This window comes from Cottoperca gobio, chromosome 17 (assembly GCF_900634415.1).
Source record: "Cottoperca gobio chromosome 17, fCotGob3.1, whole genome shotgun sequence".
Taxonomy (NCBI): domain Eukaryota; kingdom Metazoa; phylum Chordata; class Actinopteri; order Perciformes; family Bovichtidae; genus Cottoperca; species Cottoperca gobio.
In genome coordinates, this window is record NC_041371.1 from 22981486 (window position 1) to 23002125 (window position 20640).

At 43.5% G+C, this 20640-nt stretch overlaps 1 protein-coding gene across 2 annotated transcripts; it reads left to right on the forward strand.

Annotated features, from left to right (window-relative positions):
• The first annotated feature begins 9960 nt into the window (after positions 1-9960).
• Positions 9961-20468, forward strand: exoc3 (exocyst complex component 3). Of its 2 annotated transcripts, XM_029454209.1 has the most exons (16): positions 9961-10115; positions 11132-11335; positions 12060-12279; positions 12432-12604; positions 13023-13235; positions 13938-14116; positions 14260-14376; positions 16057-16174; positions 16531-16656; positions 16787-16887; positions 17230-17340; positions 18566-18707; positions 19124-19246; positions 19423-19584; positions 19781-19902; positions 20075-20279. In XM_029454209.1, exons 2-16 carry the CDS (start codon positions 11192-11194, stop codon positions 20277-20279), a joined length of 2256 nt encoding a protein of 751 aa, XP_029310069.1. In that variant the 5' UTR covers positions 9961-10115; positions 11132-11191. The 2 variants fall into 2 exon arrangements, with proteins under 2 accessions (XP_029310069.1, XP_029310070.1); XM_029454210.1 differs by lacking the exon at positions 9961-10115 and having other exon boundaries at positions 11192-11335; positions 20075-20468.
• The last annotated feature ends 172 nt before the right edge of the window (positions 20469-20640 follow it).

Sequence of the window (20640 nt, forward strand, 5' to 3'; positions counted from 1 at the left end):
CACACACACACACACACACACACACACACACACACACACACACACACACACTATATATCTCTTTCAAATGACAGTTGCCTCACCTGGTAGAAATGGCACGTCTTTGCATGAACATTTATGTATCAGAAGAGATAAAAAGCTGCCAGGAAAAAAGATATCTTACTTGCACATACTACTGACACAGACAAAACAAAAGAAGCTTTTAACATCTGGTCTTCAGTAAACTCACTGTGGTGTTACCACCCTGTCCTCATAGAAAGGTTCACATAATACTAATCTCTTACAGCCAATATGTTTGTAATCAATGTACAGTACCACCTGGATTACATTATACTGTATAAGGAATGGATTTAAAAGAGGAAATAGGGAACTACTGTCTCATTTCTTTATTTGTATTGTGTCTATCAGTCTGTCAGTCTGTCAGTCTGTCAGTCTACTGTCTGTCTGTCATCTGTCTGTCTACTGTCTGTCTGTCTTCTGTCTGTCAGTCTGTCAGTCTACTGTCAGTCTGTCAGTCTGTCAGTCTGTCAGTCTGTCAGTCTGTCAATCTGTCTGTCTGTTTACTTTCTGTATGTCAGACTGTCAGTCCGTCTGTCTGTCAGTCTGTCAGTCTGTCAGTCTACTGTCTGTGTGTCTGTCTGTCTGTCAGTCTGTCAGTCTGTCAGTCTACTGTCAGTCTACTGTCAGTCTGTCAGTCTGTCTGTCTGTTTACTTTCTGTATGTCAGACTGTAAGTCTGCCAGTCTGTCAGTCTGTCAGTCTGTCAGTCTACTGTGTGTCAGTCTGTCTGTCTGTCTGTCTGTCTACTGTCTGTCTACTCTCTGTCTGTCTTCTGTCTGTCTACTGTCTGTCTGTATACTGTCAGTCTGTCAGTCTATCAGTCTGTCAGTCTGTCAGTTTACTGTCTGTCTGTCTGTCTGTCAGTCTGTCAGTCAGTCTGTCAGTCAGTCTGTCAGTCTGTCTGTCTGTCTGTCAGTCTGTCTGTCTGTCAGTCTGTCTGTCTACTGTCTGTCTACTGTCTGTCTACTGTCAGTCTGTCAGTCTGTCAGTCTGTCTACTGTCTGTCTGTCAGTCTGTCAGTCTGTCAGTCTGACAGACTGTCAGTCTGTCAGTCTGTCTGTCTACTTTCTGTCTACTGTCTGTCTACTGTCAGTCTGTCTGTCTGTCTGTCTGTCTGTCTGTCAGTCTGTCTGTCAGTCTGCTGTCTTTCTGTCTGTCAGTCTGTCTACTGTCTGTGTGTCTGTCTTTCTGTCTGTCTGTCAGTCTGTATGTCAGTCTGCTGTTTTTCTGTCTGTCTGTCAGTCTGTCAGTCTGTCAGTCTGTCAGTCTCTCTGTCAGTCTCTCTGTCAGTCTCTCTGTCAGTCTGTCAGTCTCTCTGTCAGTCTGTCAGTCTCTCTGTCAGTCTGTCAGTCTGTCAGTCTGTCCGTCTGTCTGTCTACTGACAGACTGACAGTAGACAGACAGACTGACTGTCAGTCTGTCTGTCTGTCTGTCAGTCTGTAAGTCTGCCAGTCTGTCAGTCTGTCAGTCTGTCAGTCTGTCAGTCTACTGTCTGTCAGTCTACTGTCTGTCAGTCTACTGTCTGTCTGTCTGTCTACTGTCTGTCTACTCTCTGTCTGTCTTCTGTCTGTCTACTGTTTGTCTGTATACTGTCAGTCTGTCAGTCTATCAGTCTGTCAGTCTGTCAGTCTGTCAGTCTGTCAGTGTACTGTCTGTCTGTCTGTCTACTGTCTGTCTGTCTTCTGTCTGTCTACTGTCTGTCTGTCTACTGTCTGTCAGTCTGTAAGTCTGTCAGTCTGTCAGTTTACTGTCTGTCTGTCAGTCTGTCAGTCTGTTAGTCTGTCAGTCTGTCAGTCTGTCTGTCTTTCTGTCTGTCAGTCTGTCAGTCTGTCAGTCTGCTGTCTTTCTGTCTGTCTGTCTGTCTGTCTGTCTGTCTGTCTGTCAGTCTGTCAGTCTGCTGTCTTTCTGTCTGTCTGTCAGACTGTCAGACTGTCAGTCTGTCTGTCTGTCTGTCTTTCTGTCTGTCAGTCTGTCAGTCTTTCAGTCTGTCAGTCTGTCAGACTGTCAGTCTGCTGTCTTTCTGTCTGTCTGTCTGTCTGTCAGACTGTCAGACTGTCTGTCTGTATGTCTGTCTGTCTTTCTGTCTGTCAGTCTGTCAGTCTGCTGTCTTTCTGTCTGTCTGTCTGTCTGTCAGACTGTCTGTCTGTCTGTCTGTCAGTCTTTCAGTCTGTCAGTCTGTCAGTCTGTCAGTCTGTCAGTCTGACAGACTGTCAGTCTGTCTGTCTGTCTGTCTGTCAGTCTGTCAGTCTTTCAGTCTGTCAGTCTGTCAGTCTGACAGACTGTCAGTCTGTCTACTGTCTGTCTACTGTCTGTCTACTGTCTGTCTACTGTCAGTCAGTCTGTCTACTGTCTGTCAGTCTGTCAGTCTGTCAGTCTGTCAGTCTGTCAGTCTGTCAGTCTGTCTACTGTCTGTATGTCAGACTGTCAGACCGTCAGTCTGTCAGTCTGTCAGTCTGTCTTTCTGTCTGTCTGTCAGTCTGCTGTCTTTCTGTCTGTCAGTCTGTCTACTGTCTGTGTGTCTGTCTGTCTTTCTGTCTGTCTGTCAGTCTGTATGTCAGTCTGCTGTCTGTCTGTCAGTCTGTCAGTCTGTCTGTCTCTCTGTCAGTCTGTCTACTGTCTGTCAGTCTGTCTGTCTGTCTGTCTGTCTACTGTCTGTCTACTGTCTGTCTACTGTCTGTCTACTGTCTGTCTGTATACTGTCTGTCTGTCTGTCAGTCTGTCAGTCTGTCTGTCTGTCTGTCTGTCTACTGTCTGTCTTCTGTCTGTCTACTGTCTGTCTACTGTCTGTCTGTATACTGTCTGTCTGTCTGTCAGTCTGTCTGTCAGTCTGTCAGTCTGTCAGTCTACTGTCTGTCTGCCAGTCTGTCTGTCTCTCTGTCTACTGTCTGTCTACTCTCTGTCTGCTGTTTGTCTGTATACTGTCAGTCTGTCAGTCTATCAGTCTGTCAGTCTGTCAGTCTGTCAGTCTGTCAGTCTGTCAGTGTACTGTCTGTCTGTCTGTCTACTGTCTGTCTGTCTTCTGTCTGTCTACTGTCTGTCTGTCTACTGTCTGTCAGTCTGTAAGTCTGTCAGTCTGTCAGTTTACTGTCTGTCTGTCAGTCTGTCAGTCTGTCAGTCTGTTAGTCTGTCAGTCTGTCAGTCTTTCTGTCTGTCAGTCTGTCAGTCTGTCAGTCTGCTGTCTTTCTGTCTGTCTGTCAGACTGTCAGTCTGTCTGTCTGTCTGTCTGTCTTTCTGTCTGTCAGTCTGTCAGTCTGTCAGTCTTTCAGTCTGTCAGTCTGTCAGTCTGACAGACTGTCAGTCTGTCTGTCAGTCTGTCAGTCTGTCAGTCTGTCTGTCTGTATGTCTGTCTCTGTCTGTCAGTCTGTCAGTCTGTCTGTATGTCTGTCTGTCTTTCTGTCTGTCAGTCTGTCAGTCTGCTGTCTTTCTGTCTGTCTGTCTGTCTGTCAGACTGTCAGACTGTCAGACTGTCAGTCTGTCTGTCTGTCTTTCTGTCTGTCTGTCAGTCTTTCAGTCTGTCAGTCTGTCAGTCTGTCAGTCTGACAGACTGTCAGTCTGTCTGTCTGTCTGTCTTCTGTCTGTCTGTCTGTCTGTCAGTCTGTCAGTCTTTCAGTCTGTCAGTCTGTCAGTCTGTCAGTCTGACAGACTGTCAGTCTGTCTACTGTCTGTCTACTGTCTGTCTACTGTCTGTCTACTGTCAGTCCTGTCAGTCTGTCTACTGTCTGTCAGTCTGTCAGTCTGTCAGTCTGTCAGTCTGTCAGTCTGTCAGTCTGTCTACTGTCTGTATGTCAGACTGTCAGACCGTCAGTCCTGTCAGTCTGTCAGTCTGTCTTTCTGTCTGTCTGTCAGTCTGCTGTCTTTCTGTCTGTCAGTCTGTCTACTGTCTGTGTGTCTGTCTGTCTTTCTGTCTGTCTGTCAGTCTGTATGTCAGTCTGCTGTCTGTCTGTCAGTCTGTCAGTCTGTCTGTCTCTCTGTCAGTCTGTCAGTCTGTCAGTCTGTCTGTCTGTCTACTGTCTGTCAGTCTGTCTGTCTGTCTGTCTACTGTCTGTCTACTGTCTGTCTATATACTGTCTGTCTGTCTGTCTGTCTGTCTACTGTCTGTCTTCTGTCTGTCTACTGTCTGTCTACTGTCTGTCTGTATACTGTCTGTCTGTCTGTCAGTCTGTCTGTCAGTCTGTCAGTCTGTCAGTCTGTCAGTCTGCCAGTCTGTCTGTCAGTCAGTCTGTCTGTCTGTCTACTGTCTGTCTACTGTCTGTCTACTGTCTGTCTGTCAGTCTGTCAGTCTGTCAGTCTGTCTGTCAGTCTGCAGTCTGTCTGTCTGTCTGTCTGTCTCTCTGTCAGTCTGTCTGTCTACTGTATGTCTGTATGTCTGTATGTCTGTCAGTCTGTCAGTCTGTCAATCTGTCAATCTGTCAGTCTGTCAGTCTGTCAGTCTGTATGTCAGTCTGTCAGTCTGTCAGTCTGTCAGTCTGTCAGTCTGTCATTCTGTCAGTTTGTCAGTCTGTCGGTCTCGGGTAAATCAAGGGCATTAGTGGTCAGGAAATTGATCTCTTAACATTTTCCATATTATGCAAATGGTTAGAAGTTCAATGTTTTAATGAACAGCCAGCAACACTGCTTACTGTGATACGGACTGAAGTTTAAGAACATTGAAAAGTTGTTCTTCAAATTGAATTCACATATTAGAGCAGGTCACTGTATACGAGATGCTATAGAATTCTATTAACGTCATTAACTGATGTTTTAACTGTAACATAAAGTTCATATTTCTTACTCATAATAGAATTCTCTAAAGAAAGAATGAAGGGTTATAAACAGCACATTGTTTCTGGGTGTCAGTTCAGAGTCAGTGTTGAACTGTTGTGATTCAGACCAATCATGTCTGTAATGATTTCATTCTGTGTTTACACTGACGCCTAATTTTGCATTTCTTTCCTTATTGCATTTATATAGCTTTCTGCCAACGATGAAATAGTTTTACACAGATATTAGAAATATTTGTTTTAGTTTTTTTTTTTTAGCTTTTCTCTCCGGTTTAAAGTGGATGTTTGGGAAAAGGTGAAGTCAGGTTCTTTTCATCCAGTTCTTCCAGTCCAAATTTGGTTGTGTGGTCACTGCAATTATGGCGTGATAAAATATGGTCACCAGCAATGATCTTATCTTATTTCACATGTGTAGATATTAAATGGTCTGCATTTATACAGCGCTTTTTCAATCACTCAAAGCGCTTTACAACATGTCAGTATTCACACACACACACACACACGGCTATCGGGAGCAATGTGGGGTTCAGTATCATGCTGACTGCAGGGCCGGGGATTGAACTACCAACCCTCTGACTACTGGTCACTCTACCTCCCGAGCCACAGCTACCTTATTATTATTAAATGCCACCTACACGATATAAGTCCTCGCGCACTGTGTTGCACAGGCAGCTGTGGTTCAGTCACATGAATGGAGGAGGGAAGATACGTAGTTATCTGTTTGTACCCCAGCCTGCACTTATGACTGCCCACAGGAGGAGTTATAGTTGTCGACAACATGTATCTGTCTACAACCACATTATAGTATTATAAACCATTTTTGCAATGTTTATTTAATACTTATAAATAGGGTGTCATCTAATTACTTTCTCTTCAAATCAAATCAAAATCAAATCAAATTTATTTGTATAGCCCAATATCACAAATGATACATTTGTCTCAGTGTGCTTTACAGACTGTACAGGTTAAGACACCCTTTGTCCTTAGACCCTCGCATCGCACAAGGAAAAACTTCCTCAAAGAAACCCCATAATTAAAGGGGGAAAAATGGAAGAAACCTCAGCTCTTCCAGTAATAGTTCACACATCCCCCATAATTTTGACTTTATGTTTTGTAGGTTAAATGAGGGGCTAACAACGCTTGATGTTGTCAACGCCCTGGAACATCTCTTCTTCTCATTCATGTGCTACACTGAGACTGAGCTGACAGCTGATGCTGTGGAGAACATCTTTCACATGTAGCTCAGTCCACCTGGTAGTGCTAAACTACTGGTGAGGATATCTGCTGTATGATGAAGGTATTAACTGCCGGAGTATTACTGCAACAAACAGTGAGATGTAAAGTAACAGAAAGCTGCATGTCAGTTCAAGAAACAGAAAATGAAGAACATGTTTATCAAATAGGTATGAAACACTAAAAATCCACAATCGTATACATTCTATAAGAATTTAAACCGCTATAAGGATTTTACTCAAATAACTCATAAGTGCAAGTAGAACTGGTCCGCCTTAAAGGTCAGTCCACCTTAAGTATCAGCCGTAGTTGTATGTGGCATAAAACTACCGTATTTTCCGCACTATAGAGCGCACTGGATTATAAGGCGCACTGTCAATGAATGTCTATTTTCGATCTTTTTTCATATATAAAGCGCACCGGACTATAAGGCGCATTAAGCGAAACAAAACAGTCAGATAAGTCAGTCAGTCAAACTTTATTAAACGTGTTCACAATAACTCCCAACCTTGTTCAGTTGTAACACGTAAAAAAAACAGTCTGATACCGCCAAATGGTCTTCTTTACTTGGCGCAGGTCATCTTCTTGCTTCCTCCACTTCCGTACCATTGATTCATTAATGTTGAATTCTCTCTATTCCCATGTTCTACTGCGTGACTGATAGCCTTGAGTTTGAAGTCCGCGTCGTAAGCGTGTCTCTTGACAGGTGCCATTTTGGGGTCCTTATACACACACACTGTAATATTATGGTGAAGCACAGTATGTATTACTCCGCGACGCGGACTACGGTAGCCGTAATGCTGCAAGCGGTGTGGCTTTGTAGTTTACCAAAGTCGTACTAAAACATTTTGACAGAGCGCCGTGTACCACACAAAATCGCTTCGTGATCAGTAAACACAACCAGAATTAATCCATATATAAAGCGCTCCGGATTATAAGGCGCACTGTCGCTTTTTGAGAAAATTAAAGGCTTTTAAGTGCGCCTTATAGTGCGGAAAATACGGTACTCTTACCTGGCAGCTGGAAGAAATCCATATCAATACAAATAAATGTCAGTTCTTCAAAGATGTTTCACAGCAATGTAGTTCAGTCCCTCTTTAAAGTCCTTATATAATGTCAGATGAGATATCACCAAAAAAAAAAATTCATTGAAGCCTCTTTTGCTATAAATGTTCTGTGTGGATAAACCTGTCTATGATAGTAATCCATCCAACCAGCCTGCTGCTTTTATGGAGCAGCGGGTGAAGGGAGGTGTGGTCTGCAGCCACTGCTGTTTGGCTGTCACTGAATAGCAGAAAGCAAGGAGCACCTGCATGAGGCTTTAGCTATGTTGAGTTATTTTTGTCTCCAACTTTATCACAGTGTTAAAGGTTCAATGTGTAAGATGTGCCACAATTTAAATACAAAACTTCCCCTGTAGAACTCTTATAGCTGGAGCTGCTGGTGGAGACTTTGAAGAGCATCATCATACCAAGTACACAACATGTGTCCCCCCCCTCCAGGACACTTTGTCCGCACTGTGCAGCTCCTTCAGTGACAGGCTGCTTCACCCGCGGTGTCTCACGTAGAGATACTGTAGGTCCTTTCTTCCTGCAGCGGTCAGACTGTACCATCATCACGGCCCCTGGTAGACCACCACACCAACAACACACTATTCCACCACTGTGTGCAACTATCACTGCTGTGTGTAATACTCACTTTGTATAACTTCTGCAACTATCACTGCTGTGTGTAATACTCACTTTGTATAACTTCTGCAACTATCACTGCTGTGTGTAATACTCACTTTGTATAACTTCTGCAACTATCACTGCCATGTGCAATATTCACTCTTACAAATGTTCACCATCGACTTTGTACTTATATTACTGTTACTGTGTTTTATTCTACTTAATTGTGTACTCGCCACTTTATTTATCTTGCTCTTTTGCTGAAACAACGTAAATTTCCCCATCGTGGGACTAATAAAGGATTTCTGATTCTGATTCTGACCTGCTCATTAGGAACAATAAATATTCACACACACTTACACACTGTTGGCTATGCCATAGGGAGCAATCTGGGGTTCAGTAACTTGCCCAAGGACACTTCGAGCTTGGGATCCGGGATCGATTCACTGACCTTACGATTGATTGAAGAGAACTCTACCTGCATACATTCGTGTTACAAGCCTCTTTTCCTGGCTAGCTTTTGTTCAATGTGGCCAGTGAGCTCAATTAAAAAAGTGGCGTCTGCCTTATACTCATTTCTCCCAGAAGAGACGTTGGCTGTAACTGGTAAAGCCTCTTTGATAACAAAAGAGTGCAAGTAATCTGCACATATGAGACCTAGTGTTCACATTATGAACTGCATTTCAATATTGTCTTTAATTTATTTTAATTTTGCAATAATTCACAGGGGCCATATGGATTAAGGTATTAGGCTACATATGGCTTTTGGTCTCCATTTTATACTTCTACTCTACTATATTTCAGAGAAAGATATTATATTGTAGTTTTTACCCAACTATATCTATTTGACAGTTATATTTTCTTCTTTCCAAATGAAAAAGATACACTGCTATAATTCCAAATGTTATGACTATTATATGACTATAATGTCACAGGCCGTGTTGAATAATACACTTACTTTTGATACTATAAGTAGGCCCAGCGGGGAGAAACAGCCTGCTTTTCCATCGACAGACCTGAGTCTATCGGAGGAAACAGAAAACAAGGTATTTATTTTCCTGCACAAATCAAGTCTACACTCCAGTTCAGTTGATGGCGATAATGTACCTTAAAGTTGGTTTACCAACCACCAGTAAAAACCAAAGAAGAAGAAAGAGAAGGGCTGGTGCACTCTGTATCAGGGGTCAACATTTTGAGTATTTAAATCTAAATGCAAGCTGCAGTAGAAACAGTGGAAGAATAGGCAAACAAATGGGGATTTGAACTATCAATTGAAAAATCACTATTCATATGCTTTGCTAAATGCCATAAAATAATACCCATGAAATGAAATAGATTTCTTTGAGTTCTGTTTAATGAAAAGCTTACCTGTGTCAACATATTGACAAAGTGCGAAATAAATTCAAAAAGATCAACAATTCACAGCGATGTCTGTCAGGGAGAGATTAAGGAGCAAGCAGGAAGTCTTTATTACATATCTACTGATCTCTTATGAGAACAGTCATAAGCATTGTTTATATTTCTGCAGCAGACACCAACCTTAAACAATTTGATATTGAACAAACTCAGGTTCTCCGAATTTGTAGTGGAGCATTTCAAACATCACCAGTATCTGTAATGCAAGTAGAAATGGGGGAAATGTCACTACGAATTAGGAAGGTCAAGTTTATGTTGACATATTGTATAATTCTGTAAGGACATAGTAGATCTCACAATACAAAGACCATTTTACAGAAGTGTTGGGAGTATAATGAGTCTCCATTTCTGGTGGATAGGTAAAGCTAAGGCGCAAAATGTAAGTCTGTGTAATCTTAAACTAAACCCCACTGATACCTCTGTGGAGATTCAATATGCCATCCATAGATACAACCAAGCCAGTGTCCTAATAGCTTCTCAATGTTTGGCAGAGATTTCAAGCCTTAAGTCCGGGAAGTCGTCGTGCAGGCAGGATATTGTGTACGAAGTTTTGCATTTGCTTCTCAGATTACATTATAAGGGATTTGAAATCACCTTCCTTTGGGTTCCTGCTCATGTAGAGTGGAAGGAAATGAGAAGGTAGACACTGTTTTACATCCGCTAGAAAAAACATCAGAGAACGTATACACTCTTCTAATTCATTCCGTAAAACCAACAGGAATAATAGAGAGAATTTCCAAATTGTTCTGCCAATCTGCTGCTCCACCCTCCAGTCCAGTAGGCGGCGGTAATGCAGCAAATCCCTGGTGACCAACCGCCAAGAAACATCAGAAAAGGGGAAGAAAGAAACGGCTGATGCTGGGCGGAGCCGGCGGAGCTCTCTAGTGAGGAAGAGGAACCACAACAACATAACTTCGTCAGAAATATCAATGTTATATTTGTATAAACACCCCATGTTAAGTCCCTAAGTGCCTGAGGTAATACTGTGTTTTGAGTTTGCATAGTGAGCTTTACAGGTGTTGAGATAATGTTAGCCTTTTCCTGTCGGTTGTTAGCTTAGCTTATGCTATTTAATTTATTGAGCTGCGAAATGTAAGGTCATTAACGTAGTAGGGTTAGCTAATCATTGTATTTGACATTATATGTGGGTGAATAGTTTTTACTGCTCTTGTGTACCAGCTGTCAAGATCCAAACTCACCATACAAAGCACGTTAGCTTGCTAGCTGTGTGTCATTACATTAACGTTACTCGGTTCTAACCTACATTACAACTAGTGGAGCCATTTTACAAAGTTTGACAGCTGATTATTTCTAAGACAGTTTAAGAAAGGCTGTACCACAGCTGTCCTTTTAGGACAGTGTCCCATATTAAGTGTGGACATGGAGGTGGTCATGTGGATCTGTTGTGACAGGACTTCATCTTCAGCAGCAACCACATACTGAGGTTGAGAGATTTCAAACAGATTACAAGTGTGTTCCACCTGAGAAATATTGCTGTTTATTCACTCGTTAACCCAATATACTGTATCTTTTCTTGCAATTGCTCAGATGCTCCACAGTAAAACTGCTGTTTGCTGTGTACTTTGTGTCACCATGGTTAACTCGCTGTTAGTTGGCTCACAACACTGTTATAAACCACTCAAATGGGATCTAATGATTAACTATTGATGTGAATGTACCTATACTATGTATTGAGAGAATGGGCCTTATATATGGGTTGCTGTGCCACAGTGTCTCTGTAGAGAACAACCTGTTGTGACCTTTTTGTACCTGCACTTGCAACGTGATAGGGAAACACATATTTCATATTTGCTACATTTAGCTAGATCATGTTTTCTTTATCTCTTGGTGCGAACAATCAGAATTTAAGAAAGTACAAGAAATCTTGCACAAAGAGTTATTATTCTCTTACTGACACCCAACAGTATGTGATGTTACATTACATAACGTTATGTTATATGTTACATTATGATGTTGTGTGTTTTTCTCTCAGCTCAAGAGTTTGCATGAAGCCTTTGGATACGACTGGTACTTTATACTACTGAGCAATACTATGGAGGAGACGAGTCGGGAGGCGGTTGCAACGGCGGTGCAGCGCGTTGCAGGGATGCTGCAGCGATCGGACCAGCTGGACAAGGTGGAGCAGTACAGAAGAAGAGAGGCTCGCAAAAAGGCCTCTGTGGAAGCCAGGCTGAAGGTGATGTGTAGTTCAGTACACACTCCTTCTTACACATCTGTTCACTTACTGTTCTTTTATCAGTTTTAAAGCAGCAGTTCATCAACAATCAAAGAATAGTTGATATTCTTTCATAATAAATTATCTGTAATAAAAAAAAAATGATGTTGATTGACAGTAAGTTAACTTTAGCTTCATGTTAGTCACTGTTGATTTTACTGGAACACATGTCTCTTCCCCTCCAATGTTTCCTCTCTAGTTCCATCCCAGTGTGATCTCACTTCTGTTCCCTTTTCAGTCCTGAGAAAAATGTTATGGTTCTATGCAAACACCTGGTTATGTTAAGGCTCCGATGTGCAACACTACTACATTTTGAAATAATGTGTTTATGTTGGGGCTCCCTCATTGATAAACTTCTGATTTGGTTCCAATTCAAGACAACAAGCATATTTTTAACTAATTTAGTTTTTTTGTAATCCGGTCCACTCCTGAGCTTTATGGCACAGTATCATCGTCCTCCCATCAGATAGGAACCACAACAGTCTGTTATTGTGTAGTAGAGATCCCCATTATATGATTACTTGATTGTATTTAACAGTGGCCAGAAGTAATCAGACAGGGTAGTGTGGCACATACTCAGTTAGGAAGCAAGTATTCATTTTATTCCACCATATTATTAATGACAATGCATAATATATTCTGTAATTAACAATAATGTCTTCTGATGGCTCCTGATTCCCTTCAGGCAGCCATCCAGTCCCAGCTGGATGGCGTTCGCACTGGACTGACCCAGCTGCACAGTGCTCTGCTGGACGTCAAAGACATCCAGGGCTCGCTGGCCGATGTGAGCAAAGACTGGAGGCAGAGCATCAACACCATAGAGAACCTGAAAGACGTCAAGGATGCCGTAGTTCAACACAGTCAGCTGGCCTCAGCTGTGGAAAACCTCAAAAACATTTTCTCTGGTGAGCTAAGATGTCAGCGATGGTTTTTCTCATTACATGCAACATACTGTCACTATAGAAACGTCCCAGGCTTTAGTCTGACACAACAAGCTATCTCTGAAGTTTGAATCTCTCCTGTTTTCTCTTGCACTGTCACTTTGCTGTGTGTACAGTACCAGAGATTGTGGCGGAGACGCAGGAGCTGATCGAGCAGGGAGAGCTGCTGCAGGCCCACAGGAAGCTGATGGAGCTGGAGTGTTCACGGGACGACCTCATGTATGAGCAGTACCGTATGGACAGCAAGAACACAAGTGACATGAACCTCATCTCCATTTACTTCGAAGATGTAAGTTCAAGTGACAGAGTAACAGAACTGTGAAAGATCTGACCTTTATTTGGAACAAGCTTATATAAGATGCAGACCTTCCGTTGTTCATTCCCCCTATTCATTGGTCATGTGATCCCCGGCTCCTCCTGTAGAGTTTGTGCAGGAGGACCAGTGAACGTCTTCCGTCTTGCTACAGGAATCAAAACATTTAGAATACAATCTGTTTAAACCTGCTTAAATTTCATTTGATAATATGCATTTATTTGCAAACTATGAGCCTTATAGTTGTGTAGTTGTCGGCTTATATATATTTCAGCTTATGTTGTCTTAAGCTGAAGACAGTTTGGTGGAGAATACAGTTTGTATTATATCTGAGACATTATGTTGCAACAGCTTTAATGCAGTCGCTTTTCAATCTCCTTCTGTCCCTGTCCAGGTTCAGGGGTTGTCCGATGAGCTGGCCAAGCAGTTATGGATGGTACTGCAGAGGTCCATGTTAACGGTTCGCCGTGACCCCACTATGCTGGTGTCAGTGGTTCGCATCATTGAGCGGGAGGTGAAGATCGATCGACGTATGGTCGACCGTAAGAAGCAGAGTGGCTTCATCCCACCGGGGCGACCAAAACGGTGGAAGGACAAGATGTTTGAGGTCAGGGGACGAAAGATCGGAGTGATACTCTTCAAAGAGTACTGGGGACCATTAGAACAAAGTAGATTATTCTTTGTAGTCTGTGGCTGTCCCAAGGTCGTCAGCATCCCACTCATCCTCTTCTTCTTGGTTGGATTCTTCTTCCTTATCTTATTCCTATTCCCTGCATTTTGCATTTTCCAAACTTTTCCTCATTTTCTTGTTTTGTTTTGTTTTCTTCATGCAACTCTTCTTCCTCTTTGCCTTCAAACTCTTCTTATCCTTCATTTGACTTTTAATCAGACACGATTTTTCCTGCCATTCCTCTCAGACTTCTCCTTACGCCCAAGTGGCTGCTATCCCATTGTTTGTGCTAGTCTTCTTTGTAAATATCACAAAGGATTACACTGCAGTCAGGTTTAAAATGTAATGTTTACCATCGTGAATGAGAGGCCTCGGTCTCACGGTCACGAGCCTCCGCTGGAACATGAATGTGTTTGTGGAACATGTCATCACCAGTATGATTTCCTTGTGGATGTAATAGCATGTTGTGAAAGTATTGAACATTACAGGATTGATGGTGAAACAGATTTGATTGGCTGCAGAACAGACGTAGCGTCAAAGTTGTATTCGGCTTACACTCAGTAAGATGTAGTTTCTCTGCAAACCATACAGACTCTAAACCAACGAGCTTTACTGATGTGTGACGTGTGTCTGTGGCAGGTGTTGGAGGGGACAGTCAGCACCCGCATTGAGGGCACCCAGTCAGTGACAAGAGAGGTGGATAAAATGTGGCTGGTTCGTCTTTTAGAAATAATGAGGAAATATGTTCTGGATGACCTCATCGTTGTCAAGAACCTCATGGTGCAGTGCTTCCCCCAGCACTACGACACTTTCAACAGGTAACAGACACAACATCTGTGAGTCACCACAGAGCAGAAGAGAAATACGTTGTATTTAAATGAAATGATTCAGTTGTCTGTTGATTCATTATCATCTAACACACCAGTGTTTGCTCACATATATGCATGTTTGCATGTTTCAGGTTCTTTGGTCTCTACCACAATGCCGTGTCCACCCGTGTCAAAGAACTGGCCTTTGAGGACTTGGAGGCTAATGAGATCGTATCCCTGCTCACCTGGGTCCTCAACACGTACAAGAGGTAACACACACTCTCACAAGCTCTGTCTGTGTACATTGTGTTTATTGTCAAACATTCATCTGCTCAAAGACACAACTTGTTTTAGGCCATGGAGCTTTCCTAGTCTGTCAGTCAAAAGATCATCTTGGTCAATTTCGATTCAACAAGTACATCCTGCTCATTCATTTCTGATGATGGAACTCGTTTTGTGACATCTCCATGGTGACCTCTGTAAGGTGTCGGATAAGGAATGAACAGGCTCAACTGCTTGTATAGATGGCTGGGATGGGAATCCTCAGTAGCAAAAAGGACCGATCAGGAGTAGGAGAGTTATTTACTCCTGCAGACTCTCTCAGCGTGCACGTGTGTTGGGCAGACTCTCTCAGCGTGCACGTGTGTTAGGTAGACTCTCTCAGCGTGCACGTGTGTTGGGCAGACTCTCTCAGCGTGCACGTGTGTTGGGCAGACTCTCTCAGCGTGCACGTGTGTTGGGCAGACTCTCTCAGCGTGCACGTGTGCTGGGCAGACTCTCAGCGTGCACGTGTGTTGGGCAGACTCTCTCAGCGTGCACGTGTGTTGGGCAGACTCTCTCAGTGTGCACGTGTGTTAGTGTGTTGGGCAGACTCTCTCAGCGTGCATGTGTGTTGGGCAGACTCTCTCAGCGTGCACGTGTGCTGGGCAGACTCTCTCAGCGTGCACGTGTGTTGGGCAGACTCTCTCAGCGTGCACGTGTGTTAGGCAGACTCTCTCAGCGTGCACGTGTGTTGGGCAGACTCTCTCAGCGTGCACGTGTGTTGGGCAGACTCTCTCAGTGTGCACGTGTGTTAGTGTGTTGGGCAGACTCTCTCAGCGTGCACGTGTGTTGGGCAGACTCTCTCAGCGTGCACGTGTGTTGGGCAGACTCTCTCAGCGTGCACGTGTGTTGGGCAGACTCTCTCAGTGTGCACGTGTGTTAGTGTGTTGGGCAGACTCTCTCAGCGTGCACGTGTGTTAGGCAGACTATCTCAGCGTGCACGTGTGCTGGGCAGACTCTCTCAGCGTGCACGTGTGTTGGGCAGACTCTCTCAGCGTGCACGTGTGTTAGGCAGACTCTCTCAGCGTGCACGTGTGTTGGGCAGACTCTCTCAGCGTGCACGTGTGTTGGGCAGACTCTCTCAGCGTGCACGTGTGTTAGGCAGACTCTCAGCGTGCACGTGTGCTGGGCAGACTCTCTCAGCGTGCACGTGTGTTAGGCAGACTATCTCAGCGTGCACGTGTGCTGGGCAGACTCTCTCAGCGTGCACGTGTGTTGGGCAGACTCTCTCAGCGTGCACGTGTGTTAGGCAGACTCTCTCAGCGTGCACGTGTGTTGGGCAGACTCTCTCAGCGTGCACGTGTGTTGGGCAGACTCTCTCAGTGTGCACGTGTGTTGGGCAGACTCTCTCAGCGTGCACGTGTGTTAGGCAGACTCTCTCAGCGTGCACGTGTGTTGGGCAGACTCTCTCAGCGTGCACGTGTGTTAGGCAGACTCTCTCAGCGTGCACGTGTGTTGGGCAGACTCTCTCAGCGTGCACGTGTGTTGGGCAGACTCTCTCTTTATTGTATTGTGTGTTTAAAGTGTGTTATCACAGGCTCTTAGAATCCATCAGGCACCTGCAGATGAAACAGATTTTTAGTTCTAGACTCTGTGTACATACTGTATGTGTGAATGTGTGTGTGCAGCGTGGAGATGATGGGCCATCCAGACCTCTATTCAGAGTGTGACATCAACCAGCTGGAGCCTCTGCTGCCTCAAGATGTGGTGGACGACCTGCTTAGCAAATATGTCAAGACTTTCACAGTAGGCACCTCACACATTAACAGTACTAATGTATTCAGCCTGTCGTTGTTATACACATGATGCCTGCCTTTATTGCATTTGGACCTGCTGTTGGAATCCCCACATAATCGCATCACAGTAACTTAATAACAAACACCTGCCCTGTGCTGCCTCCCTGTTTGTCTCACCTCCTCCCCATCCTCTCACCTTCCCCTGCACTGACATTAAGTGTCAAATAAACATTCACTTTATACAAAGGCCATCTTGTCATAATTAATCAAAGTTAACCACGTTACAGTGGCAAATATCTTTTTTTACAAATCATCTTTTTGTTAAGTTAGTCTTCAGACACTCTTCTTCACCGTCTATATCTTCAGTCTAATATCACAGGCTGGCTGCGGAAGGCCCTGGAAACAGACAAGAAGGACTGGCAGAAAGAAACGGAGCCTGAGGCTGACCAAGACGGATACTATCAGACCACACTGCCAGCCATTGTCTTTCAGGTAACACACACACACACACACACGCTGCCACTTCAGTCCTTTAATAAAGTATTCCTGGTTCCTGAATTGCTTCCTGATCTTTGTAATGAAAACAACTCATCTCTCTCTCCCTTATTTTATTCTCCATCAGATGTTTGAGCAGAACCTGCAAGTTGCTGCACAGATTGATGGGGATTTCAAAGAGCAGGTTCTGAAGCTGTGCCTGAAACAGATGAACACTTTTCTTATCAGGTCATTTCTTTTCCTTCTTTCTTCCTTTCTATCTGATGTGATAAAGGTCTCTTGAAGCTGTCCTTTTAGATTGATGGCATTCCTTTCACCACACACACACCACAAGCCCAATAAAGAATGCTGGTTATTTCTGGATTTATGATCAAATGAAAGATATCTTAAACAACATAGTATTACAACCTGGATAATGTTTCTTCGTCCATGGTCGTGTGCTCTTCTCACGTCAGAAAGTTCCCCTTTAAATATGTGTTCTATGCAAACAGCGATCAAGAGAACATAGTGATGCAGTAATTCTAACAGTTAATGTGTAAAGCTAACGGATGTGTGTGTTGCTGTGTGTAGGTACAGAGAGGAGGCGATGACCTACAAAGAGGAGCACCTGAGAGACAGACAGCTGCCTCAGTGTTACGTACAGTACATGATCGCCATCATTAACAACTGCCAGACATTCAAGTAAGAGTTAATTTTAACTTAACATTAACTAGTGTTAACACTTTCAGTGAATGACTTTGGTCATAATGTGATATAGTGTAATTATATAGACTGCCGTGGTGAGTGTTGTAAATGTCACCAGTTAGTGCAGAATGGTAAATAGAATGTAGTGACCTCAGAGGGGAGCAGCTCCATGACCCTCAGAAACATGGAGGTGAGATAAAATCTAAATGTATTGCCACAATGTCAACCCACAACTGTCTGCCTTCCACTGAAGGCACATAAGACTAAAAGAACGTGCGTGGAGTTCACGCACACGTTTGGTTGTCGTAACCGCCGAGACAAAAGCAGTTTCCCTCGACATACTTCTGAGGGTCGCCCCTGCCATGGGCTCAAACGGGGACTTGCTCAAGGCTGCAGCACCAGCGGCAGGTCCCATACATTCAGCCAAGGAGCAGATGAAAGAGAGCTAGTTGGGCTTTAATTGTCTTCGTGATTTCACCAGCAGATATGCCACTGTACTGCCTAAATCCTGTAGCTAACGGCAAAACATTATAAACAACCAAAGCAACAGTCACTGATGTGAGGAACATTATTCTTTTCTGTTGGCTAAGCTCGCGGAGCGTTGAGAATGCCTTGGACACATTTGACTATTAACGCTAGCTACATGCCAATGAGCAGATATCAAAGCCTTATTTTTATTTGTCTTTTTATTTTACATAAAACGTGGTATATGTCAGTTGAACATAAAGACTGCCGGTTGAACAGTTTTTCATATGGCACACAGCAGCAACTTACCAATAGACAGCAGCGGCATGTGCCATTAAAGAATCATCATAAGCGGCTGGGGAGTGGTGCATGGACGTGGGAGGAGGAGGAGGAGGAGGAGGAGGAGGAGGAGGAGGAGGAAGAGGAAGAGGAGGAGGTTGTGACCTCTAAGAATAGACATATGACACTAAAACAAGAGCGCATCACTGTGACGTTGATGGACAGTGAGATGTGTCAGTGAAATCAAAGTTTCCCTGGGAAATATACCAATATGAAGTAGTTTTGAAATAAAAATATCTATATACTTGAATACAAATGAATGATTAAAATGTCTTAATAATTAGTTAATATTTCCTTCATTTGTTTAACAAAATTGTTGTTACACAATTTATCCATGTGATTATTTATCTCTTTTAATGTATTGATATCAAACACTTTGATATTGTTATGCATGACAGTTATCCCATGTGTCCCTCAGAGAGTCCATCAACAGTCTGAAGAGGAAGTACACGCAGTCCTCAGAGCCCACTGACAGTGATGCTGCCATAGAGAGGACACTCAATGAGGTGGCCAAGGAGGGATGTCAGTTCCTATTGGATGAAGTCTTCCTCGACCTCGAGGTAAGACGCGCTCTTATTGGACTGAACCATATTTATTGTATATTTAAAGGACGCTTGTTGAATTTGTATCAAAGTCTCTTCAAGTCAATTAATGTGAAATCTGGTGACGGTTTTGCTACAAACACGATTTCATTTTATATACATGTTTAGGGGCTTCACTATTCCCCTCCATATTTTCTTGGTTTAAACGGTGTGCATGAAATCTCAAAAAAACAATCTCACTGCACAGTTGCTCTTTCGTTTTTCAAAGATGGTATGGCAGATTTTAGTACTCGGTAACTGATGCATTAATTAAGACGGATCAATTTCATTTTAAGTGACAGCAAAAAGGACAAAAACAAATTGAGGAAAATCTACTGATTGACTAAATGCTCCAATGCATTTAATTGCTTTGAATTTGACGTTGCATTGACCAGCATCACCTGAATGAGCTGCTGACCAGGAAGTGGCTGTCGGGCTCTCATGCTGTGGACACCATCTGTGTGACAGTTGAGGACTACTTCAATGACTTCAACAAGATCAAGAAACCCTTCAATCAGGTAGGGTGGGAGCAGAGCGCTGTACTCTTAGCAAGGTGTTACCAAATATTGAGAATGAATTGTAATGAAACTTAATGGAAATGTGTCACATTCTCACAGCCCCAAGCTTTGAGCCCTGTGAGTCCATCTTGAATTTATTTTCAGAGATTACGATTTGTTGGCTGTGATGTGTGCAGGAGATGACCAGCGAGGCCCTGCGCAGGGTGGTGGTGGAGTACATTAAAGCAGTGATGCAGAAGAGGATCACCTTTAAGAACGCTGATGAGAGGAGGGAGGGAGCTGAGAGGATGATCAAAGAGGCTGATCAGTTCAAGTTCCTCTTCAGGAAACTGGCTGCTGTGAGTTCACAGAGAATGCTTTCTCTATACTGCACCATTATTCACTTTCAGCTCCAGCATTACAGTTGTAACTTACAATGAACTACTATGGGCCATTTAAATGCTACTCCCACACCACCAAACTACCCTGCACTTATAGCCGCAACCCCTGATTTGGTGTGAATGCAGCCTAACTTTGGTTGATTGTTGGGTGTAGGGTGAAGACACAGACCGGCTTTGTGGTGCCATCACTGCCATCGCAGAAGTGTTCAAGCTGACTGACCCCACGCTGCTGTTTCTGGAGGTCACCACTCTGGTGTCCAAATATCCTGACATCAGGTACACACACACACACACACACACACATGTGAATGATATTCAACATATCAAGCCTACCACTGGATCATGTTAAGATAATGTTGTACTCTGCTTTCTGGGTGATAAGGTGGTAATGCAGGTTAATTGCTTTAACGTTGACGTTAAGGTTTTTTGTCCCTCCTGCTCTCCGTAGGGAGGAACACATCCAGGCGTTGTTGGCAGTGCGCGGTGATGCCAGCAGGGAAATGCGGCAGATGATCATTGGGACTCTCAGCGAGAACAAAGTGTCTTACTCTGGTTTCACACAGCCCATCTTCAAAGACATCACTGTGCCGACCATCACCATGACGACCATGACTACCATGACCTCCATGGCAACTGCAAAGCTGCTCAAATAAAGCCAATAACCATGACACTATTTCCACCTTCAGCACCTTCAGACACAACAACATAAGCACATTTGTTTTCGGACACTTTATTTGAATTCTTCTTAATAGTTTAATGTAGCTTGCTGTGTTCTCTGAACACACCCATAATGTCACCCTGACCGCATCTGATTCAGCAAAATAATAAAATGATAGTTGTAATAATGTGTGGTATGACTATTAATTATAGGTTGAAGCATCCTTCTTTCACTTCCTGTTCTCCTCATCCTGCTGCTTCTCTAGCACTACTGTACTTTGAGTTGTGTGCATATGTCACAGTGAACTTCCAAATTAAGTTCTACTTTTTTTTGTTGACGCTCTGATTAGGGCACAC